Source organism: Bos mutus, chromosome 13, assembly GCF_027580195.1.
Source record: "Bos mutus isolate GX-2022 chromosome 13, NWIPB_WYAK_1.1, whole genome shotgun sequence".
In the NCBI taxonomy this organism is placed as follows: Eukaryota; Metazoa; Chordata; class Mammalia; order Artiodactyla; family Bovidae; genus Bos; species Bos mutus.
Genome location: NC_091629.1, coordinates 46065953 through 46091317, shown reverse-complemented (window position 1 = coordinate 46091317; position 25365 = coordinate 46065953). Strand labels below are relative to the sequence as shown.

Genomic DNA, 25365 nt, shown 5'->3' with positions numbered 1-25365 from the left:
TTTGCAAAGTTTGTCCATGTTTAGGGTATATTAGTACTCCATCCCTTTTATGGTCAAATAATATTCCACCACATGTCTAGATCTCATTTTGTGTATTTGTTTATCAGTTGATGGACTTTTGGATTACTTCCACTTTTTGCCTGTTAAGAATAATGCTGCTGTCGACCTTCACATACATGTTTGCCTGTTTCTGAATTTTATATAAGTGGAACTATCCAGCATCTACTTTTTTGGTCTGAGTTCCCTTATTTTGATATTACGTCTGTGAGAGTCATCTATTTTCTTTTGCGTTTGCATGTGTCATTGGTTTGTAACTTCTCATTGCTACATAATATTCTGTGAATAAACCACAATTTAAATATCATTGTACTCTTTATGGACATTTAGATTCTTCCCTGTTTTTGTCTATCACACCTAAAGTCGCTCTTGCCCTTACCCTTAATTCTAACATGACTTGAGTGACCCAATCTACAATTGATCCCACTTACTGGGGGAGACTGGAGGCCAGAACTCAAGATGGAGCCCCTCCAGCTTAATAACACACAGCTGATACTGGGACAAACCTTTGCATTTTGATTAATATCACTTTCACAGGTCCTAATGCTCAGTACACACAACCCACCCCAGTGGGCCTCACAGGGCCCTCGACACCATCCCCTACCTTCCCGAGCTGTGTACTCGTTGTCCTCGATGACCCGTGCCAAACCGAAGTCAGCGATCTTGCACACCAGGGATGCAGACACCAAGATGTTGGCAGCTCGAAGGTCTCGGTGGATGTAGTTCCTCCTCTCGATGAAAGCCATGCCTTCTGCAATCTCCACCCAAAACAGAGACACCCTTACCCTCAGATTTGGCCCAGCCCAAGGTGGGTCTCACCCAAAAGCAGAAGACAACTGTCCAAGTGTGAGAAAACTGGAAAATATGTGCGCTGGCCTGGGTCCTGGTCTCAGATTGGCATTTCTCTGTCTACCTAACCAGGTTGGGGGGATCCTCATAGCCTGGGCCAATCTGTAGCTTCTCTAGGGTTCCAAGACTTCCAGAAAACACTTTAAGGAAAAAGCATTATTTCTCCAAGGACCTACACACACACACACACACACACACACACACCAGGATACTTTGAAGGGCTTTCATCCCCAATCCCCTTACTGGGAACAACCTAGGTTCACATCACATTTTGTTGTATCTCTTACGCCTTCTTCACTCCCAAGCCTGGGTAGGGAAAATTCCTTTGCTCATTCAACAAACATCTACTGAGTGTCTTGTGGGCACCAGACATGTTACTTGGACAGGTCGGGAGCCAGGCAAAGCCCCCACCAGGTGGTGATCAGCACCATAAAGAAAAGGGAAAGCAGGTGCTAGGACATGAAGTGTAGAGGGCTGTTTTGGATTGGATGATCAGGAGGTGAAACTTCAGCAAATGCTGTCAAAGAAGAGCATTCCTGGCAGAGAAGATCATGTGCAAAGGCCCGGAGGTAGGAAGCAGCTTGGGTATTCATGGAACAGGAGGCTGAGCAGAAGTTGCCCAAGGGAAAGTGGGGAGGAGAGAGGAGGTTGTGGGAAAGGCTGCTGATGGGGAAGAACCTTGTAAGTTATGAGAGGGGGTTGGGTTGTATTCTGAGCACAAAGGGAAGTGGGAAGTCTTAGAGCAGGAGAGTGACATGGTCTGATGTATATTTTAACGTCATCAGGGCTTCTGAGTGCATAGTGGACTGTGTGGAGAGTTCTTATTCACAATGGGACCTGGGAAGCCTGACAGAAAGATGTGGGATTTTTCTGTAAAGACGTTTTCCTCTTACAATAGTTTGTGCATTACCCCTCATAAAGAGGTTTATGATTAACCCTCAGAAACTCAGAAAATAGCATTTATAGTTCATAAACTGGTCTTTGATGTCCTTGAACCAGGTGTTACCACCGTCTCTTTTGTTCAAAGGAGGGACACCTTTGTCAGATCACACCCCCAGGATTTGAATATCCACCCCCAGGGCCTCCATGCTGCCTTTAATCGCCGAGAACTCCAGCACTTTGGAGGACTGCAGCTGGCTGCAATCTGGTGAGATTATTTGAGGAGGTAGGGTGTCTGGCCAGACTAAATCAAGGTCTGTTTAAGATCTGAGGCAAGTGGATGGTACGCTTGTGGAAAGTGGCCAGCAGGGGGCACCCATGGCCATTGGAACCGAGGTCTGAGCCTCCAGACTTTTCTAACCAAACCAGGAGACTGATTTTGCTTGTCATCTCCTGCCAGGAGTGGGTGAGGCAGTCTTGGCCTCATGGGTGTGGAAAATTTATAAGGAGTTCAGATGAACAGTTAACAACAGCCATAACATTAACTGTAGACGTTGTAGCTTATTCATTAATCATAATATGATATTTAATACTTAAATACCATTTGCTCTCTACTTTGGGGTAGGTACTATTGCTTCAGCACTATTATTTCACAGGTGATAAAACTGAATCCCAGAGAAGTAACTACCTGGTCCAAGTGGAGACCAGGACTGGAAATCTGACAGCCCTGCTTAGGGTCTGTGTCCATTACCCTACCTGAATTTTTGGCACAGAGCAGGCACTAACGCTGGTAGTTAGCATTTTTCAGTGCTCAGGGCAGACACTCATGTTATGGATTTGCACATGAGCACATGAGCTCAAGGGGGCAAGTGGGACTAACCCCACTTAGAAGACAGCAGATAAGAATGCCTAAGTGACTCCTGGGTTGGGCCAGCTCAACTTGAGCCCCACATCTCTGTGATCTCCAAGCAAACTACTTTACCCTCTGTGCCTCACTTTTCTTCTCTGTAGAATGGGACAATAGAATCTTCTTCTGAGGGTTCATGTGAGGATTAATACTCTAAATCTACATCAAGTGTTTAGAACAGAGTCTGGCATATAAGTATTCACTTCAACAGTCCCTGTTGAGGAAAGTAGCCCTCAGAAAGGTTAAACTATTTGCTCAAGACTACACAGGGAGCCCTGGGCTCAACAGCAAAACTCTGTACGATTCCTAAGTCCATGCGTATACAGTGTTGCTTCTCAAGGGTTTGTCAACTGAACGAATAGTGGATAGGTTGGCTGGGTTCAGGGTTGGTCTATAAATTGGGAGTTGATGAGGTGGTGAGATTTCATGAGCAGCAGATGGTCTGCCGTGATGTCAGTCATTGGCACATGGGTTTGCTTCTGAGAGAGTACCAGGGAATCACAGAATCAGCTGGAAGGACCTGTAGGGATATTCCAGCTCAGGGCTCTTCACATTGAATCTAACTGAGGGGCAAAAGAAAGGTCACCCCTTCAATCAGAGCAGCTCTGTTTTAATCTATTTTAAAATGATCAGCTGCTCCATAAGATTCATTTGACCAATATAGTTGTAGCTAAAAAAAAAAAGCTTACAAACTTGAAAAGCACAAAGATGGTCCAGTTCCTTCACTGACAAATGGAGGGACCCAGGGACCCAGAGTGGATCTGAGGTTACACAGCCAGGGGGTGACGGGGCAGTCTCTGCTGCGCCCACCCACCTCTCTAGGACCGGAGGTGAAGACCAGGCCCCAGGGTGGCTCCTTTCTGTGCCTGGGCTCTGAGGCCACCTTTGCTCCTGGATGTACAAGGGCCTGGCTCCTCTTTCCCTCCTGTGGTTTCTGTCTTTACCGTTTGTACCACGGGGAGAATTGTTCTTGCCCTGGTCCATGACCCTCCTCCCAGCAAGGCTTCTGCCAGTGTGATGGTTACAATTTAGCAACAGGCCAGACTCCTGTTTCACTAGGAAGAAGGGCTCACTGAAGAGAAAATGCCTCTTCTGGATTTCCCTATGCCTCTGGTATTGGAAGACTCTGAAAGGCAAAGCCTTTTATCATACTCTTCCTTTATTATACCCTTCCCAGGATTTGCATATTCAAATGAAAATTGCCTGAAATAGCATCTCCTGAAGGCCCTGCCCTGGGCCCAGGTGCCCCTCCCTCTCCCTTAACACCTTCCAGGCTGCAAGCCACACCCCCTTCATTTTTGCCAGGCTCAGGCTCCAACAGACCAGGTTGAGCTCTGGTTTTGTCCTTTAGACTTTGGCATAGACTGTTTCTTCTGCCTGGAATACCCTTCCCTCTCATCTTCACCTGCCCAACTTCTATTCAGGCCTCAGCCCAGTGACAGCTTCCTCTGGGAAGCCTTCTCTGATTGCTCCTGGACTGGGAGAAGTGCTCCAGCCGTGGGTTCCCACCAGTACCCGTTTCCTCCCCTGTTTTCCCACAGACAGGAGACAATGAATGAGAGAAGACAGAAGTGAAAAGCACTCAGGCTGGGAGTGAGAAGAGCTCCATAAAGTGAAGGGAAGATGAGAAAGAAAATGGAGTTTTAAGAAGCGTTTCTGTGATTTCTGGACATTATTAATTTTGCTGGATACTGCATTCTTTTGACACTGAGCCAGGACTACTTGGGTCATGGCTCTCTAAGAGATTTAGTTGTTTAATAAGTGTAAACCCTAGGGGATAGCAGTACTTTCCATTTTGTTCACTACCATATCCCCCCAAAGTAACACAGTCACGTAGGCAAGCTACTTCACCTCCCTGGGCTTCAGTTGCCTCATCTCCTCTTTACTTCCTCTCTAAGCCTTAACTTCCTGTTCTGTAAAATGGGATGACAATTACCCATCTGTGGCCAGACTGTCACATCAGTGGTTCCCTGTGAACCACACCTCCTGGGACTCACGCCTTTTTGCAGTCCCTCCTACACTGACTCTGGGCTAGGTCATGTGACTTGCTTTGATCAACAGGACATTAGCCTGCACAAAGCGAATAGGAGCTTGCTCATGATGGCTTAGTCCCTTGGAAGACTCCCTCTTGGAACCTTTCTGCCATGATGTAAAGGAGCTCAGCTTAGGCTGCTGAATGAGTGATGTGGAGTCACTGGAGACAGACCCAGAGGATGAGCCACCATCCCAGATATTCTAGCCCCAGGGAAGCTCTCAGCAGAATGCATCCTCAAGAGGGGGCTGGGTTTCACCACGCTGAGCAGAGAAATCACCCAACCAACCCCAGTCAACCCCACAGAATCATGGGAAATGATACATTGTTGTTTCAAGCTACTAAACTTTGGAGCAGTTGGTTACAAAGGAAGAGATAACAAAAATCTCACCCTAGAAGGCTGATGTGAAGACTATATGAGTTAGGACTTGTGTGCATGCTTAGTCACTCAGTGGTGTCTTGCAGCCCCAGGGACTGCAGCCCCCCAGGTTCTCCAGGCAAGAATATTGGAGTGGGTTGCCATGCCCTCCTCCAGGAGATCTTACCAACTCAGGGATTGAACCCAGGTCTACCCGCTTTGCTGGTGGATTCTTTACCTTCTGAGCCACCAAGGAAGCCCAAGAATAATGGAGTAGGTATTCTACCCCTTCTCCAGGGGATCTTCCCAACCCAGGAATCGAACTGGGGTCTTCTGCATTGCAGGTGGATTCTTTACCAGCTGAGCTACCAGGAAAGCCCCGAGTTAGGTCATAGAAGGCACAGTTAAAAAGAATACTTTTATCCTGAGCACTCAATATGTGTTAGCTATTATTGTTATTATGATAGCATGTAATCAATAAACACGTGTTGAATAAATAATTGACTTCCCCTTCCCGGACTTCCCCATTAGACTCTCACCTGGGCTGAGAAGTCGATGAGTTTGGGCAGTGGCTGCCTGCTACCTTCTTCACTTTTCAGGAAGTCCAGCAGGCTGCCTGTGTGGGGGTAGGGGGAACAACATTTACTACTCTTATGACTTTAACAAGTGGTTAACACGGTTCATAATAATGAATTTAAATAGAAGTATTTATTTACTGTTCCTAGCATATGAGAAATAGAATCTGAGCATTTTGAGAATGACTTTGTGCTTGCCAGACTGGTTGTTTGATTGAGACAGCTTTCTGAGCCTGGGGGACTGGGGCCATGGTTTTATAAGGCTGGCATAATTGTGTGTTTAGAAAATGATAAAAGCTTTGAGATGTCAAATCCTTCTAAATGGATGTCATGTGAGATGTTTCTGTATGTTGAGAAATGGGCAGGAATTGAACATTATTGAGAAATGATGGCCTAAAAAAATATCCCTGAGACATCCTGGACTGTGTGCCGGCAGGATGGGAGCAGCCTGGAAAGGATGCTTAGCCAATGCATAAGGAATGCTTTGCTGAGTCTCCTGGAGCATTGGTCCACCCAGGGAAGATGGCTGGTGGTTGGGGGGGCGGGGGTGGTTGAGGGAGTCTCCCCAGCCTCAAGGGCTCATGGTGAACCCATAGAAGGCTCTTCTCCTATCACCCAGAGGGGTTCTGGCCCCGCCCCCTCTCCTAGAGGTCCATGTGCTCCCCTTCTCCTGGCATCCCCTAACATGATTTAACTCCCCTTAACCAGGAGAGTGGGGCAGTCAGATACTAAGGTGCTCAGCGAGTTTATGTCAAAAGAGTTCCTGGCCAGGCTGGGGGCATCTTGAAGGGCAAAGAACCATGTCAGAGTCAACTCTGACTCTGCAGGTGACCAGGAGGAGGCATAGTTGGTACCCCAGCTCCCAGCATGTGGCACCTTTGGCCATGAACTCCGTGATGATGTAGATGGGCTCCTCTGTGACCACAGCGTGCAGCTTCACCAGCTTGTCATGCTGCAAAGTCTTCATCAAGTTGGCTTCTGCCAGGAAGGCCTCCACGGACATGCTCCCAGGCTTCATCGTCTTCACGGCCACCTTGGTGTGCTTGTTGTAGGTGGCTGCAGAAGGACAGGAAGCAGAAAATGTGGTTAGGGCCCACTGCTCTTTCCTCACAGGCCCCAAAGACCTGGCTGCAGACCTGCCTCCTCCAGAGAGCCTTTCCTGCCCATCTCAGCCCTTAGAGAAGGAAGGGGAGACATGTGCTTTGCCCTCAGGTAGATGTGGTTTGGAAGGCTGGTCTACCACTTCCTAGCTGTGTGCCCTTGGGCAGGTCACTTAACCTCTCTGAACTATGGTTTCCTCATATGCAAAGGCTCATGTAGGGGTTAAGGGATTAAGACATCATTCTGATTATGCCACTCACTCACACACCTACCTTTGTTTTGTCACACATTCACATACACACCATCTTTGCTTTAAATGTTTATTTAATCTTAACACTGCTCTCAAAATAAATATATCTCATCATGGTCCACAAGGCCCTGCATAAACTGGCCTTGCTCTCTTAGCCTTGTCATCCACCAACACCTCTACCCCTTGCCTTTTGTGCACCAACCCACCTGCATATCATTCAGTCCCTCGAGCAGCCATCTCCCTCTCCCACCACAGGGACTTCGCTCATGCCGTTCCCTCACTTCACCCCACCCCTTCCCTGCTTCATCTTGTTGATCTTGCAAATCTCAGTGTTGCTTGTGTTTCTATTTTTGCCTTGGCTGCCAGGAAGCTCTAACGCAGAGTTGAGGTCTTCCTACAGTAAGAGCCTAAGGCCTTATATAATGTGTGTGTGTGTGTGTGTGTTTTCTAACCCCATCAGTCTGATCTGTCTTGCCTTCCTCACCATACACTTTCTCTGCCTTTTCTTCTTCGGTGCCTGACACACAGCAGGCTCTCAATACATATAGTTGAAGTGAGTGGATTTTAAACTTGTGTTTTTCTGGCTGAATTGTTGGCATCTCTGTAAGCTGTCTTCACTCCCATTTGGAACGTGGTGGAGTATAAACAGTGTGGGGGCGCCAGGCACTGGGCCAGGCATCGCATCTACCCCCACAGTTCTGCAGGGCAGGCTTTGCTATTCTTAAGTCATTAGAGGCAGCCCAGCAGGGGTGGGATATGTCTTTCTGAAGCCCTACAATGCTCTAGCATGACGCTGGGCACATGGCAGGGGCTTAGAACAGCGTGTTCATCAGCTGCCAACATTGAACTCACCTGGAAATCTCCAAGCTACACTTTCCCATTCTTAATTCTCATCATTCTAAGAGATGCTCTGGTTCTCTCAACCCCAGACTGTCCCAGCTCCATGTGAGGAAGCAGATTCCTCACTGAGGACTCCCGCTTCTTAGAAGAAAGTTTTTGACCCCAACAGGCCTGACCTCAAAGATTTGCATGGCAGTGTTTGCATGGCAGGACTATTTGCTTTGCTATCAGAGGAATCACTCCTTTACAGTTATTATTCAAATCTCCCCTCTGCCCTGGGTGGCATTCCCATTTGGCCTTGGGCTGTTCTTGGAAGCAAGGACCTCCCTCTCTCCTATCTCCTCTCCTGGCTTTGGCCCTGGGTCCTTACCCATCCAGACTTCCCCAAACTGCCCAGCTCCAAGTTTCTTCTCCATCTTGAGGGACTCCCGGGGGATCTCCCAGGCGTCTTTCTCCCAAGGTTTCTGGGGCTTGGAGGACATGCAGGGCACTGTGAGCTTCTGGCAGAGTCCGTCGCTCGCCTCTGGAACAGAGCCCCCTGGTCAGCCGAGGGCAGGCAGCCCCAAGCCAGCCTCAGGCTTCCCCTCCAGGCCTCCCTTCCTGGTCCACTGCATCTGGCCCCTGTTCCAAAGGGCTGCTCCATTGAAGGTATTCCCAAGAGAACAGAGCATGGTGAGATGGCATCTCTGCCCTCCCGCTCAACAGACCAAAGACTTCAGGAGAATCCAAAGCAACTGTTTGTCTGGGGGGAGGGTCAGGAAGACCTTAGCAGGCCTCAGAGGCAGCAGTGCCCCCTTGACTAGGATTCCCAGGAGAGAGGCCCACCCAGCTGGGCCCCCAGAAGGGAGGCAGCCCCGCAGCACTCACTCTTATAGTGGGCCACCAGTTCCTGCAGGCTGCCGAAGGTGCTCCGGGGCGAGATGTAGAAACCCCCATTGTCCAGCGTGCGGATCTTGTAATGTTTCACCGTGTCCCTGTGCTGGGGGTCGTAGTCTCGCACAGACAAAGAGTAGCTCCCTGTGTGGGCCAGAGAGAAACCACCCGGCGTGAGCACCCTGACAGCCTGTAAGGCCACTGCTGGCACCGTCTTGACATCCGCACAGTGGAGCAGAGGGTAGGAGTGGGCGGTGGAGTCAGGCTGCCTGGGTGCTTGTCAGGCTGTTCCATGTCCTCCTGTGAGACCTTGGACACGTGACCAAGTCACTTTTCTTTGCCTCAGTGTCCTTATCTGTAGAATGGGATTGGTCATCATATCTCCTCCCCTCAGCACACTGCCTGGTGGTAGAAGAAGTAATGCTTGTACTCAGGATGTAAAAGCTCAGCAATGTTGGCTGTCATTGAGTTCATTATTTCTTTTTCTTCCTATTATCTATCTATTTTTCACAAAAACCAAGATACCACACCCAATTTGGTAAAAAAGCAAGGCTGTTTAGTACTATTTACAGTAGCTAGGACATGGAAGTAACCTAGATGTCCATCGGCAGATGAATGGATAAGGAAGTTGTGGTACATATACACAATAGAATATTACTCAGCTATAAAAAGGAAAGCATTTGAGTCAGTTCTAATGAGGTGGATCTGGAGCCTATTATATAGACTGAAGTAAGTCAGAAAGAGAAAGACAAATACTGTATATTAACACATATATATGGAATTTAGAAAAACGGTACTGATGATCCTACATGCAGGGCATCAGAGCAGACACAGATTTAAAGAACAGACTTTAGAACTCAGTGGGAGAAGGTGAGGGTGGGGTGATTTGAGAGAATAGCATTGAAACATGTACATTACCATATGTAAAATAGATGACCAGTGCAAGTTCAACGCATGAAACAGGGCACTCAAGTCCAGGGCTTTGGGACAACCCAAGGAATAGGGTGGAGAGAGAGGTGGGAGGGGGGTTCAGGATGCAGGGACACATGTATACCTGTGACCGATTCATGTTGATGTATGGCAAAAACCATCACAATATTGTAAAGTAACTATCCTCCAATCAAAATAAATTAGTTAATTTAAAAAATAAAAATAGATGATGTTATAGTGAAAGCAGTATGGGTATATCCATAGGTTATTTAAATACAAATACACATTAATTCTGAAAATAAAAGTTAGGCTGTTTAGAAGCAAACAAGCAAAAAGTTTAAACAAACAAACCAATCCAGTTCAACTGTTACAATAGAAACATTGAAATGTAAGTGTCCATGTTAAATGTTGTGGCAGGCTGAGTCACTGCTGCTGCTGCTAAGTCACGTTCGACTCTGTGCGACCCCATAGGCAGCAGCCTACGAGGCTCCTCTGTCCATGGGATTTTCCAGGTTAGAGTACTGGAGTGGGGTGCCATTGCCTGCTCCAGACTGAGTCACGGCCCCCCACAATGCCACGTCCTAATCCCTGACACCTGTGTGTGCATCACCTCACGTGGTAAAGGGATTCTGCACATGTGATTCAGTTAAGGAGCTGGCGATGGGGAACTATCCTGGATTCACACAGACCAGAAACACACACATCTTTCAGTCCATGGCCACGGTTCTGCCTTTTGTGAGCTGTGTATCCTTGGGCAAGTTATTCACTTCTCTCCCTCTCAGCTTTCTCCACCACGATAGCACCATGTCATAGGATATGGGGGAGGTTTAAATTGTTGCATGAATTACAGTTGACCATACATGCTGGCGCTTCCCTGGTGCCTCAGATGGTAAAGAATCTGCCTGCAATGGAGGAGACCCAAGTTTGATCCCTGGGTTGGGAAGATCCCCTGGAGAAGGGAATGGGTCCATGGGTCAGAAAGTTGGACACAACTGATCGATTTTCATGCACGCTAGGCTGCTGTGCTTAGTCGCTCAGTCGTGTCCGACTCTTTGTGAACCCATGGGACTGTAGCCCGCCAGGCTCCTCTGTCCATGGGGATTCTCCAGGCAAGAATACTGGAGTGGGTGCCATGCCCTCCTCCAGGGGATCTTCCTGACCCAGAGATCGAATCCAGGTCTCCCGCACTGCAGGTGGATTCCTTCATGTCTGTTGTTTGGTTGCTCAGTCATGTCCAACTCTTTGTAACCCCATGGACTGCAGCCTGCCGGGCTTCCCTGTCCTTCACTATCTCCTGGAGTTTGCTCAAACTCATGTCTATTGAGTTGATGATGACATCCAACTATCTCATCCTCTGTCACCCCCTTCACCTCCTGCCCTCAATCTTTCCCAGCATCAGGATCTTTTCAAATGAGTCAGCTCTTGACAATGAATGAATAGGAATAATAAATAATAAACAATGAATGGATAGGAATAATATTCATTATAATGGACTATAGTTATATGCATTATAATAAGCTATATTGTTCATTACAGTGAATGATTAACCCCACAGGTAGAAGTTTTATATCACCATGTTATACGTAAGGAAACTGAGGTCCAGGGAGATGAAGTACCTAACCTGCAGTCACACAGCCTGTAAGTAGCAGAGCTGGGCTTCAAACCCAGGCAGCTGGGACCACACTCTTAATCATTCTGCCCAGTCAAGGAGAGGCTGACTTGGCCGGTGCTGAGCGGGGAAGGGCAGAACCCAGGAAGCAGCAGGATGGGACTCAGGGCACTTGTACTACAAGTTTATTAACTCAGTGAGCCCATCTACGCTCACTCTGAGGGCAGTGGGAGTGGCCAGGCTCACCTTCCTGCCCTTGTGTGTAGGATGGCCCAGAGGGAGAAGCCGAGGGCTGTGTATGGCTTTATCTTTTTGCACCATTTCTTTTCCTCTGGGGGCTGGTAGGGAGTTTGTTGGGTGGGAGGAAATAAAGCCCAAACATTCCCTGACCTGAAACACAGATTGTGAGCGCTGTTTCAGCCACATTCAGGCTTCCCCAGTTCAGAAATCAGGGGGCAAGTAGAAGGCCCCCGAACTGATCGTCCAGGGTACTGTGAGGTCATACTCAATATAATGTCCTGATTTCTCTAAACCAGGCAGTTTTGAAGCTAAACCCAGTAGTAAAGGCACACTGTGTGTGAAGTCTGAAATCACAGGACTCCTCCTTACAATCATCCCTTTGGCAAAACTGGCCTTACTTGATACCAGTTTTAGTTATTTGTTGTTTGGGGGCACTACTCTTGCCTCCTATGCAATGACCGGGCACAAAGCCACCCTCACAGCACAGAAGTTTCAGGAAGCAGGTCACTGACATCAAAATATCCAAATACCTCAAAGGAGTTATTTGAAACAGGCCCCAGACAAGGTTGGCTTGGGGTCTCTTCCCACAGCCCGAGCCCATCTCATTTCCTTACGGAAGGAGAGAGGAGTCAGGCTTGTGGACAAGATATATTTTGATGGGTATATAAAAGAATCCAAGCTAATGGAGATCGAGTTCAGCAGGTTGTTGTTCTTCAGGGCAGTAACTACTGCATCTTACTTCCACTGACCTAAGTTGGCAGGTCTGGGGGCTGAGAAGGCTTGAACAAAGAGCAGAAGGAAGCCTGGCAGCCCGGGGAGGGGGGCTGGGTGAGTTGTTCAGACAATGGCATACCCCAAGCGAAGGATGGTGTCCGGTCATGACTGGGGCTCCCCTGTGTGGTGGGTGGAAACATGGGGCGAGGGGGACTGGCCTCACCTTTGGTGGTCTCACTGTCCCGGATCATGAAGGAGCCCAGCACGTTGCCAGGGGCCAGGAGTTGGCGCTCTGCATCTTTTCGGCTGATGCCCTTGAAGAACCACCTGGAGGGAAGGGAGGGGGCAGTGTGTAAGCCCGCGGCGGGCAGTCCTGTTTGACTATTGGCACTCTCGCCTGGCATCAGGACTCCAAGGGCCCGGATTCCTCTGGTGTCAGTTTTACTCAGAGATTCTTTGGGGGAAAAGCAGTCATTCCTTTGATACTGACATTTTACCACAAGTGAATCCAGTTCGCTGAGGCTGAAACTTGCAATTTAGGGAGCTTTCTTTAAGAAAAATAATAAAGCATTATAAATACTAATACAAAATGTTGCTGGTTATTCCAGTACCACCCAACATGAGGGATAAGGTGATGAGCAAAAAGACTGGGTGGAAAAATACAGCAGTCTTAACCAACTGTGGTCAAAAATCTTCCTTTTGCAGATTTCTCTAGAACGTTTGATCAACCTCTCAGGATCTTAGAGGCCCATATGAGTGAGGGCTGAGCTTTGTCATCACAGTTCATCTTCCTCTGTAGATACAGAGTTGAATATAACATCAGCATGAATTTCTAAGCTCAAATGTGAGATTTCAAATAATTTTATACTTGGCACCACATCCCTGGACCTTTCTTCATCCTCCTTGACTATTTGGGATCTTTAGATCCCCCCCAAAATCTAAGGATAACTTTAAGCAGCAGAAACCAAATTTATTCCCTGAGGAGTGGTTCATGCACTGTGATGGAAAAAGCCCCAGACCAGAGATCAACTGGCCTTGACCCTGCCACAAATCTATGTGTGACTTGGAGCACATTGCTTTCCCTCTCTGGACTTCTGTTTCCTCTGCTATCAACTGGGGAAACAGGCAGTTACCATTTATCAAGCTCTTATTATCCACCCAACAACTCTATGGAATCATTGCCTTTATTATCTCCATTTTACAGATGAGGAAATCGAGAAATAGAAAGAGCAAGTAACTTGCCTGGCATCACACAGCTAGTAAGTGGTGAAGGCAGGATTCAAAGTCAGGCAGTCTAACTCCAGAGCCAAAGATCCTAATCACCCTGCAACACCCCTGCCTTCCTTGCTTTCATTTGGTAAAGTGATTCAAGCCGTGGTAAAATGTTCAAGCAATGTTAAAGGTACACAGTAAGAGCTGTCCTCCTGGCAATCCCACCCCAGGAAGTTATCCTACTGATTTTGCACAGGAAGTAATGACATATACCCAAGGAGACTCAAGGCAGCATGAGACTGGAGACAGTTTAAGAGACCACTGACAAGGGATGGAGGGGCATCTACATGACAGACATGGCAACTGTGAAACGGAGCAACTGTAGGCCCTGCCTGGAAGATCTGAACAAAAGAGGTGGGAGAGTATAGTGTAGAAGCTGCCACTTGCGTAAAACGGAGAGAGACAATCTTCTTTGCAGCATTGTTCACAATAGCCAAGACACAGAAACAAGCTCAACGTCCATCAATAGATGGATGGATCAAGAAGTTGCAGCACTTATATACAATAAATATTGTTGTTTCTGTTTAGTCATTAAGTTGGGTCTGACTCTTGCGACCCCATGGACTGTAGCCCACCAGACTCCTCTGCCCATGGGATTTCTCAGGCACAAATACTGGAGTGGGAAGTTATTTTCTTCTCCAGGGGATTTTCCCAACCTAGGGATCAAACCTGTGTCTCCTGCATTACAGGTGGATTCTTTACTGCTGAGCCACCACAGACATGATAGTGGAATATTAGCCATAAAAAAGAATAACACAATGCCATTTGCAGCAACATGGATGAACCTAGAGATTATCATACTAAGTGAAGTGAGTCAGGAAGGGAAAGACAAATACCAAATGATATCACTTACATGTGAAATCTGAAAAAATTATGCAAGTGAACTTACAAAACAAATAGTGTCACAGATGTAGAAACGAACTTATGGTTACCAGTGGGGAAAGGGGAGAAGAGGGATAAATTTGGAGACTGAGACTGACACATACATACTACCATACATAGATAACTAATAGGGACCTATAGCACAGGGAATCCGGAGAAGGCAATGGCACCCCACTCCAGTCCTCTTGCCTGGAAAATCCCATGGACGGAGGAGCCTGGTGGGCTGCAGTCCATGGGCTCACTAAGAGTCAGACATGACTGAACGACTTCACTTTCACTTTTCACTTTCATGCATTGGAGAAGGAAATGGCAACCCACTCCAGTGTTCTTGCCTGGAGAATCCTAGGGACGGGGAAGCCTGGTGGGCTGCCGTCTCTGGGGTTGCACAGAGTTGGACACGACGGAAGTGACTTAGCAGTAGCAGCAGCACAGGGAACTATATTTAATATTTATAATGACCTCTATGGGAAAAGAATCTAAAAAAGAGTGGGATATATCTATATGTATAACAGATTCACTTTGCTGTACAGTTGAAACTAACACAACATTCTAAATCAGCTATACTCCAATTTTTTAACAAATTGGAGGAAGATATATGTAGTTTCTTAATCAAGTATAAAGCATTTGGGAGGACTTACAAAAAACTGATTGCTTCTGGAAGGGAAGTAGCTGGCTGGGGATAGGGTGGGGGGAAGACTTTTCACTCTTTAGTCGATGTCCTTCTGCACCATTTGCATTTTGAAACATTTGAGAATACTGCCTATTTCAAGGCAAATGAGGAAGTAAGATTCCGTCCCACGCTGATTTCCAGGCCCCAGCTGCTCTCTTCAGAGGCAGTCTCTGTGAGCAGTCTCTTGATGTGGACACAAGAGCCTGGGAGTGCAAGACTCATATGGGTATTCAGGTCAGTGGTTCTCAAGGTGGGTCCCTGGATCAGCAGCATCCACCTCACCTGAGAACTTGTTAGAAATGCCAATTATGAATTGGACAGTCGAGGAGTGGGGCTCAGAAACCAGCATTTTAACTAACCCTCTAGGTGATGCTGATGCACTCAAGATCGAGAACCAGCCATTAAGTTATCACCCAAATGATAACCCACCATATCTGTCCTCTGCACCTGGCCTTTTCCACTCAGCAGTTATATTGCTTTAAGGAGTAATACCAGCCATGCCTTCTTCAAGGCTGCTGCAAGGTGAGGTATGGTGCAAGAATTGTCTAAGTGTTCAGAGCCTGGAGCAGGGGAGCAGAACACAGATGCCCCAGGAGAAAGCCTGGAAGGACAGAGAAGCAGCCAACCCCGCCCCCCTTCCCGACGCCACAGCATGTGCTGGGGGCATTCCAGGACAGAAGGGTCAGGGCTGGGAGTGAGGGCTTCCTCACAGCCACAGAGGGGAGATTTCACAGGGCAAGGAAAGGGGTGTGCTAGGAAAGGGGTGACTTTAAGATGGGAAGAGCCCGTTTTAACAGGTAAGCATCCCAAACCATTAACACCATCTAGCCAGAGGGAGGAGGCAAAGGAGATAAAACTGTGGTGACCATCAGGTTTCAACTTTTTTACTGGCTGATTCTGAATTGAATCTATTGCCGCCCTGTAGTGTGGCCATCTTCTTACTTGTCAGTGTCACCCTACACACTGTGAACATCTCCAGGGAGGAAGCCTGCCTGAGTCATCTAGTATTCCTGGAATAAGGACTGGGAGTTCAGTGGATGCTCAAGGGTCTGTGGAATGATTGAGTGGATGGATGGATGGATGGATAAAGTACAACTGTCTGTTTTCTGAGTCAGATCAGATCAGTCACTCAGTCGTGTCCAACTCTTTGCGACCCCATGAATCGCAGCACGCCAGGCCTCCCTGTCCAGCACCAACTCCCGGAGTTCACTGAGACTCACGTCCATCGAGTCAGTGATGCCATCCAGCCATCTCATCCTCTGTCGTCCCCTTCTCCTCTTGCCCCCAATCCCTCCCAGCATCAGAGTCTTTTCCAATGAGTCAACTCTTCGCATGAGGTGGCCAAAGTACTGGAGTTTCAGCTTTAGCATCATTCCTTCCAAAGAAATCCCAGGGCTGATCTTCAGAATGGATTGGTTGGATCTCCTTGCAGTCCAAGGGACTCTCAAGTAGACACAAAGAGCCCGCAGTAAAGAATGAGGGGTCACAGTGATCTCCTTGAGGATGGGGGATGTCTCATTGGCTCTGTGGCCCCCAGTTGGCACAGGGCTCAGGGAGGCACAGGCACAGGCAGGCTGAATGAGTCATGTGAGGAGTGACTGGCCAGGTGCGGGCTGGCTTGCCTCTCAGAGGACCCTCCTTGGCACAACTGTTATACTTCACCCAACAAATATGCATTGAGCACCTACTGCATGTCAGCCTGTGTGGAGGGTGCAGGATGCAGTAGAGGACAGACCATGTCCCTACCCTCATGTGCTCCCATTCTAGTGGGGGAAGGCAGACAGTGAACTGGGGACAACCAAAGAAACAAGACTGTTTTTGCTAGTGAGAAGTGTTCAGAAGAAGTAAAGCAGGGAGTCACAGAGTCACAGCAGGGCCCTGCTTGAGACTAAGTGGCCAGGGAAGGCCTCTCTGAGCCCCAAAGGATGAAAAGGAACCAGCCAGGCAAACAGCTCTAGGAAGTGTGTGCCAGGGAGGGGAGACGGTGAGCACAAAGGCCCTGAGGCAGAAGCAAGGCTGGCTCAGCTCATGCTTGCTTCTGGAGGGCAGGGAGATGGCATACTCACTCCTCCGTCTCCAGAGAGTTGACGCGGGCAACGTAGTTGCTTGGGATGTAGCCCTCTTTCCGGGTGGCCAGAGATCGCGCTCTCCACCACTCCCCAGACCTAGGGGGCAGAAGGGAGCAAAGGGGTCAACCCCCCAGCCGTGGCCTAGAATATCCCAACAACAGGAAGCTGGTAAGGTGAAGGGCAGGGCCACTACCGTCCCAGCCCCCAGCCTGCACCCCATGATGAAGGTAAATATCTTTACAACAACCCTGGGGCTAGAATCAAGCCCTGTCCCTACATTCACAGTCCACAGTCCTAGGTCTTTGGCCTCACCCTCATTCCCTGGACTTGTGGCCTTGACCTTACCAACCATATATTAGGCAGGGCCCTGTGCCCATGGCAGATTCACAGTGTGCTGGCCAGAGGGACTGGGCTCAGGAGTCTGACCAAGCATAAGCAGTCCCAGCACATATTAGATACTCCATCTAGTGATGGTGAGGATTATAGGAGATTGGAGGTAGCAAACTCAGAGATCCATGGATCTGAATGCAAAGTCACCTTAACAGGGTCTGTTCCATAGGTAAGCCTGCCACTTAATCATAGGAGTCCAAGAAAGGCTTTCCTAGGAAAGCACTGTCAGCTGTCCATCCTTGCCTGGATGTACACCATTAGCCAGCACACAAGCCCCTTTACTGTGGCTAAAACCTAGATTAACAGCAAACCCTTCTTCCTTTATTATGATCACATTCTCATCAGTCATTTACACTCTAGTATAATATAGCCTATCAGGTTCTTTATTGAAACACAAGAGAGAGCAAAATTGAGTATTAGAGATAGCTATGTCTTAGGGATGGGGACTCACTCCTCCAGGACCACCATCTGGTCCCCCTTTTGGAAACTGAGGTCTTCATGGTGAATGGCATCATAATCATACAGGGCAACCACAATGATATCCTCAGAACCTGTTGGGAAGGGAGACACATGGGATGGTGAGGCTTTATCTGAGCACACCCACAGCCCTGGGTGTTTCCCACCCCAAGACCTGGCACCCAGCCCTGGACCCCTTGATGTGTGTGTTCAGGATACAAGTAAGCACCTTGCCAAAGCGCATTCTTGAGTTCAAAGCTAATGGAGTTATGTTCATGCTGTGAAACAGCGCTATAGAAACACAATGGCCTGTACTAAGTACATTGGGGGCAAATTAGGGGATTTTCAAGGGCGGTTTTGACTGTTCTGGGTTTTTGCCTCAAGCTCTCACCAAGCACCCAACCTAATCCTCTACAATCGCCAGACTCCACTGCACGTGCCTGCCAGTTACTTACCCTCTGTGGACCCTGGCGGGTTGCCGTTGCTGCTGTCAGGCCACTGTGGGGAAGAAACGGGAGAAGAAAATGAATCCAACAGTGTGTGTGGAGCCATGGAAGGTTTGTGGCAAAAAAGGATATCCCAACCCCATGTGTCATGGGGGGAGGCCCAGAGGGGGCTGGGGAAGTGCCCAAGGTAACACAGCACATTAGGGGCACAGCTAGTACAAGGATGCAGATCTCTAGGGTTATAGGCTCTGCCTTAGACATACTGGGGGACACTACTTGTCTCTTCCCCTCAACATACAGTGAGGGGAGTTGGTCCAGATCAGTGTTCTCCAAGCTCTGTTTGAAGAGATCCTAGGTCTACCAGCAAGCCCATGAATAAAGGCTCCACTACATAAAACAACCTAAGTGTCCATCCAAAGGGGAATCGGCACCAAATTAAGGGAGCTGCTCTAAGCAGCCCTAATAGGAAGGAGGCCACTTCATTCCTGACACAGCGAGACCTCAAAGGGACATTGTTGAGTAAACAAAGCTAGTTCTTCAGAATGGTAAAAATGATACGCTGGTATAAAACACATTCTCACACATCCTAAACAGTTTCTGTGGACACATACTGTACTGCTACTGCTGCTAAGTCACTTCAGTCATGTCCGACTCTGTGCGACCCCATAGACGGAAGCCCACCAGGCTCCCCAGTCCCTGGGATTCTCCAGGCAAAAGTACTGGAGTGGGGTGCCATTGCCTTCTCCGACATACTGTACAGGTGTGAGTAAATTCATGGAAAGAGGTTTGCAAGGTTCCCTGCTAACTGACAACAGCTGTCATCTCTGGGCTGGGGTGTGGTATTTCTAGGGAGGAGGGCACTGGTCAGCAGACACTATAGTTTTAACTGTAATTTGTGATTTTTATTTTCAAAGAGAATGAATTTGTGTGTCACACATGTAAGTAAATGCTAATTTAAAGAAATAGCTTTGGGAAACACTAAGTATATCCTTTTTGGGGAGATGCGTAAAGCCCATTACAAAGATTCATAAAGGCTCTGGGAAGTCCTACAGAAAGGAGTGTGTGGCCTGGTGCTTTGCAAGCTGATTTGACCTGGGAATCCTTTCTCAATTACTACATTACTGCTAAATCAAAGTTCTGCATGAGCAGAGCAATGAATGGCTGATAATAATGTCCCTTAAACTTGATGTTCAGAGAGAACGGGCAAAAACTGATGGGAGAAAACCTCTACTTCCCACTACGGACAAGTCAGGGGGCCTCAGAGAACCTGAGACTCTGGAGCCCTGGCCACAGAAAGGGCCCCAGGCCACGCAAGTTAGGAGAGAAGCTGACCTGAGAGTGACTTAGGGTTTAGGATGTCACCTCAGGACATCACCAGTGTGGGAAGTTCTTCTAAACTCAGGCTGTATTAATGGAGGTCAAGTGTCAGAAGATGGGAGGTGCCTATTTCACTCTTCTCCCATTTCTAGAATTAGTCCTGTTCTAGGCATCATGCCTGGAGAAGGGCAAGCAGGTGAAGAGAGACCAGGAACCCATGTTGTGTGAAAAATGATTTGGAAGGAAAGGGTGGATTGGGATGAGATCTTCGCCTTCCATCTCTACAAGCTCTCATGGGGTAAAGGTAGTGGATGTGTTTGGGGCAGGACTGAGAGAGGAGGTATAGGATCCAGGAGTAAGGGTTATGGGGTAATAGGCCTCCCTTCAACACGAGGAAGAACTTTCTAAAGAGCACCAGGAAGAAGTGTACCCCTGTCTCTGGAGGCAGTGCTTGCTGGGATAGCTTCAGATAAGGGGATGGACGAAAGGAACCCAGAGGAGAGAGAACCCCAGCGTTGAGTTTAGAATGACCCAGCTCTGCTGCCTCCCAGCACTATGAGCCCAGGGAGCCTTTTAACTTTGAGCCTCTGTCACCCTGGCCATAAGAAGCATTAACTCCAGCCTCACAGCTTTTGGTGAGAATTAATGGCCACCTCATGCAAAGAGTTGACTCATTGGAAAGGACTCTGATGCTGGGAGGGATTTGGGGGCAGGAAGAGAAGGGGACGACAGAGGATGAGATAGCTGGATGGCATCACTGACTCGATGGACATGAGTTTGAGTGAACTCTGGGAGTTGGTGATGGACAGGCAGGTCTGGCATTCTGCGATTCATAGGGTCGCAACGACTTGGACATGACTGAGCGACTGAACTGAACTGAACTGAACTGAATAGTATAGAAACAGCTCACTCCAGTGCCCAGACCACAGAAGATTTCCAAAGAACAACAATGCTTGTTACAACTGTTACTGCTGCTCTTAACAGCAGTAACAGTACTCTCAGCCCTATTACTAGCACTATTACTGTAACCACCATATGACTATTGTTCTTGCTCTTCGAACCATCACAACTACCATGACTAGCAGGGTGACTTCTGTGGCGACTACCGCCCCCAGGCCCCCACTAATGCCGCATGACTACTGCTCCTGTCACCAGCAGCTGGCGCTGCCTCTGTTACTTTGTTCCTGCCACTGGGACACTGGAACATGCACTGAGTTTGAATCCCTACTAACCATGTAGCGCTCAGCAAGTCATTTAATGTCTGCGTCTCATCTCTAAAATGGGTATAAAACAAGCTGTGGCCCACAAGAGCACTATTGTGCAGATTAAAGGTGTTAATAACCATCATGCACTTAGGATGGTACTTGGCTCATCGTAAGCTCTGTGTAAGTGTAACAGAGGTGAGCAGATACCTCTGCTAGTATTACCACTTCTCTCAGAGACTCTGTGCTGGAATTTCTACCTCCATTGCTATTATATTCCCAGCAGTATTGTTGTTACTCTTACTACTACCATTGTTATTACCGCTATCGCCATGATACTGATGCTGTCTGTCATCAATACCGTCATTTCTTCAACTGCTGTTGTGACTAAGCTGCTCGTTCACTACCTTCAGCACTGATTATGGTACTGGCCCGGTGGGACGGCTGGCTATGCCCCTGGGACCTGGTCACCCAGGCTGAGGGGCCAAGGCGTGTATCCTGGGGAGTCAGGGTGCTGCTGGTGACTGGTCAGCTGCATTTCACCCCAGACTCAACCTGCTCACCCTTGGGATAACAGGGAATGGTGAGAGTAGTTTGGGGCAGCGTGGGGCAGCCCCGGACAGCCGCCAGCGTCCCCTTTCTTCCCCCACTCACCCGCTTGCCCGAGGACGTGGGATCCGGCACGTACAAGGGGCTGTGTGGGTTGGTGTTGGGCTCGGTTTTTGAGACCTTGCCTCCATTCCGGAGGAACTTGGACTTCACGCATCCCATCCTGTGGTAGAGAGAAGGGAGATGAGCCCAGCTTGCTCTGATCCCTGAAAGGGGGAGTCTTTGATGCTGGGCTTGAGACCCTCTGTTGCCAGGCTGGCTCCCGTCCCTGTGTCAGCCCCCCTACCTCACCCTCACCGTACAGAGCTCACTCTGCCCTTGTCATCTCTGGGCTTCCCCATATCCACATCTGCCATGCACCCACACAGAGCTGACAAGTTGTCAAAGTCACGCTACCAAGGACTCTGGCGATGGGAAGTTTATTGAGAGAATAAATCGTGATGATCATTGAAATTCAACACACTCTGGGGTCAGAAAGCCTGAGCTGATACTTGGTCCCTCCCCCCTGCCCCCACACTAACTGCTCACTTATCACTCCCCCTGCTCCCTAGTCTTGGTTCCTCATCAGCGAAATGGGGATAATAATACAGCCTACTCTCAGGGTGTTGGGAGGATGAGAAAGTACGTGGGTGGGGAAATAGTCTAGAGTCAGGCTCTGAGCAAACAGTAAGACTATACTTTCATTATATAATAAGTTAATATTTTATATTAAATGATAGAGATCAGGGCACATAATGTGGCTCAAACAGTCAAGCCACCAGACCCCTCACATCACTTTATAATTGCCTTCTAAAGCTTCCTTCCTTCTTCCCTCCCTCCCTCTTTTTCTTCCTTCCCTTCTTTCTCTCATGGACTTATTTGGTCATTCATTCGTTCATTCATTTACTGGGCAAACATTTACTGAGCACTTTTCTTTCTTTAAATTTTTAGTTATGTATTTATTTTGGCCTCACCACATGGCATGTGGGATCTTAGTTCCCCAGTCAGGGATTGAACCCATCCCCGCTGCAGTGGAGGCATGGGATCAAACCACCAGGAAATTCCCTACTGAGCACTTTGCTAAATCATGACTAAGACAAGCAAGGTCACGGCCCTGTTGGAGCTCACCCTGGAGGTGGATGGGAGACACAGATAAAGATCAGGTAACAAATAATTAACAGGATAAATTTAGCTAGTGAAACGTGGAGGATGCTCAAAGAGGATGTTGATAGGGAACAAGCGCGCGGGGCCTCTCTAGACAGGGTGGTTGGCGAAGGCCTCTCTCAGGAGGAGATGCTGGACCTCAGGCCCAACTGACACAAAGCAGTCAGTTATGTAACACTCTGAGGGAACAGTGTTCCGAGCGAGTGAGGAAAAGGTGAGTGCAAACAGTGAGTGCAGAGGCCCTGAGGCTGGAATGTGCTTGAAGAGAATCAGGTACTGAAAGGAGGCCGGTGTGGCTGGGGTTCACAGGCAGGAGGGAGCAGGTAGTATATGACGAGGCTGCCCCATCTTTACACTGGTGAGGAATCTGGATTGCATTCTAAGGCTGATGGGAAACCAGGGCAAGTTTCATGTAGAAGGATGACAGGATTCAATCTACACTTTAACCCTGTCAGCTATTCAGCTGCTCGGTGGAATATGGCCTTTAGAGAATAGGTCAGAAGTCCAGGCTCAAGATGCTTGATGGTGGCCTGGCCTGGGGTGGTGGTTACTGAGTGGGTAAGCAGCAGAAAGGGTCAGGGGACATTTTGGTATCCCTTGCATTATCAACTTACATATTTTGGAGGTAGAGCTGACAGACTTCGCTGATGGATTAATAAAATTTAAAGAAAACACACTGATCCATCAGAGTCAAAACTTCATCGTTAAAGTGGTGGAAACATTTTATTCTTTTCTCAAAATGTGCACATGTTTGCTGAGAAGTCACACAAGGAAGTAATTGTGTTCCTCATCTCTGCACAATTGCAATTTTCTTCTAAAGCAGTTATACTTATCTTGTTAAAATGAACATGTGTTTGTGGCTTAAGAAAAAAACCCAAACTCCTAGGTTTATGGGAGTTATTTACTTACTTTTTTAAAAAGATTCATTTACAAGGATATTTCTGTCTATCCTGGTGGGAATTGGGAACAGTTTACCACCTCAAGACTTAAGTGGTTTCTGCTTCATTCTCCTTTTGTGAATAAAGTCAGTAACTGATCCAAACTTCTGGAGTGCTGGATCATTAATTTGAGAATTTATTGCAATTAATTACTGTTTTATAACATACTCATATGAACTGAAAATGAAAACCAACACCTCTCTGGCTTGTGATAAATATGTATTACAGTTGTGGGAAATAAAACACTTATTGTGAGGTTTTATAGGACAGAAAATCATATTCCTATATATTTTGATTAAGTTAAGGGTGATCTGGGAAGAGGATGTCTGTGGGAGGTAGGGCAGCTCTCTCCACCTCTCTGAGCATGTATTTGGTATTCATCATCAATTTACATATTCAACGTGGCCACAGGGTCTTGAGGAGTAGGTCTCCTAACACAAAAACACATGATCCAGGGTGGTGGTGAGCACAGAGTGAGTTGAGAAGTCTGAAGGCGTCTGCCACACAGTTAAGTTCTACGGAAGTGCTAATCGTATCATTTCCATTTACTGGCAGACGTAGCCCTGCCCTGGGAGAATACTGTTTGCACGTCCTTTGGCCCTCAAGTTTAGAGATCTCATAACACTTGAGAAGTTAACTTCTTAAAATAGGGAATTCCTGTTAGTTCAGCTTTTGCACAATGAAGTATTTTTTTTAAGTGGTATATGGGCAAGAGTCAAATTTGCATAAAACGTGATTTCCCCCTAAACCAAGAGAACCACGCCACTGCTTGGCCTAGAGTGGCCTCTGAAATGCTCATTTTCATGACCACTAGACACAGCAATGTAATGTGAGCCACGTATATAATTTAAAATTTTCATAGCCGTGTTTTTTTCAAAGTAAAAGAAACAAGGGAATTAATTTTCAGATGTATTTACTTTCCCCAATATGTCAACATTGTTATTAATGTGATCAACATAAAATGATCAATGAGATACTTTATATTCTTTTTTTTTTAAATGTTGAGTCCTTATATCTCAGTGTGTGTGTTACATGTCCAGCCCATCTCAGCTAGGACTTGCCATGTTTCATGTGCTCAAGAGCTGTCTGTGAGGACTTCCCCTGTGGTCCAGGTCCACATTGGCTAAGACACTGTGCTTCTAATGCACAGGGGCCTGGGTTGGAACCTGGCCAGGGAACTAGATCCCACATGCCACAGCTGAAGATCCCCACATGCTACCACTAAGATCCTGCATGCTGCAACTAAGACCCGACCAAAGAAATAATATTAAAAAGAGAGCGAGAGACCTGTCTGTGGCTGAAGCTACTCTACTCAGCAGTGCAGATACAGAACATTGCCATCACAGCAGCACCCCAGAGACTGGTCCTGCTCATGTCTGTGTTCCTTGGTGCTCAGCTCAGCACCTTGCCGGCACACAGTAGGAGTGTAACACATGGTCAGTGAGCAAATGTGTGCCCAAAGCCCATGCTTTCTGTAGTCAGTCCAAGGTAAAGGCATCTGGACCTGGCTCCTGCTCCAGCTGGGATGCAAAGACTGGGCACACAGAATTACATTCCCAAGGAGCTGTTAGGTATTGGCAAAGACAGTCAGAAACATGCAAAGACTTCTAAAATACCTGTTGAGTGAGAAAAACAACCTGCAAGACATATATAATATCAAGCCATTTTGTGAATCTAATATATATTCAGGTTCTTCCACTAACATATATGTTACATTGTTCATAGTAAAAACAACCTGTGTATAATAATTGAACAGC

The 25365-nt window shown here is 47.6% G+C and overlaps 1 protein-coding gene across 1 annotated transcript in view; it reads right to left on the bottom strand.

The window, feature by feature from the left end:
* The window catches only part of HCK (HCK proto-oncogene, Src family tyrosine kinase), a 45422-nt gene that overhangs the window by 5106 nt on the left and 14951 nt on the right, over nucleotides 1-25365 (bottom strand). The window contains exons 2-11 of the mRNA XM_005887904.3: nucleotides 21573-21690; nucleotides 18409-18451; nucleotides 17949-18048; nucleotides 17105-17203; nucleotides 12438-12541; nucleotides 8716-8865; nucleotides 8219-8371; nucleotides 6534-6713; nucleotides 5622-5698; nucleotides 662-815 (exon numbers count right to left, since the gene is read on the bottom strand). Of these exons, the coding sequence (XP_005887966.2) occupies nucleotides 662-815; nucleotides 5622-5698; nucleotides 6534-6713; nucleotides 8219-8371; nucleotides 8716-8865; nucleotides 12438-12541; nucleotides 17105-17203; nucleotides 17949-18048; nucleotides 18409-18451; nucleotides 21573-21689 (1177 nt within the window). The 5' untranslated portion in view covers nucleotide 21690. The remainder of the gene's footprint in view (nucleotides 1-661; nucleotides 816-5621; nucleotides 5699-6533; nucleotides 6714-8218; nucleotides 8372-8715; nucleotides 8866-12437; nucleotides 12542-17104; nucleotides 17204-17948; nucleotides 18049-18408; nucleotides 18452-21572; nucleotides 21691-25365) is intronic.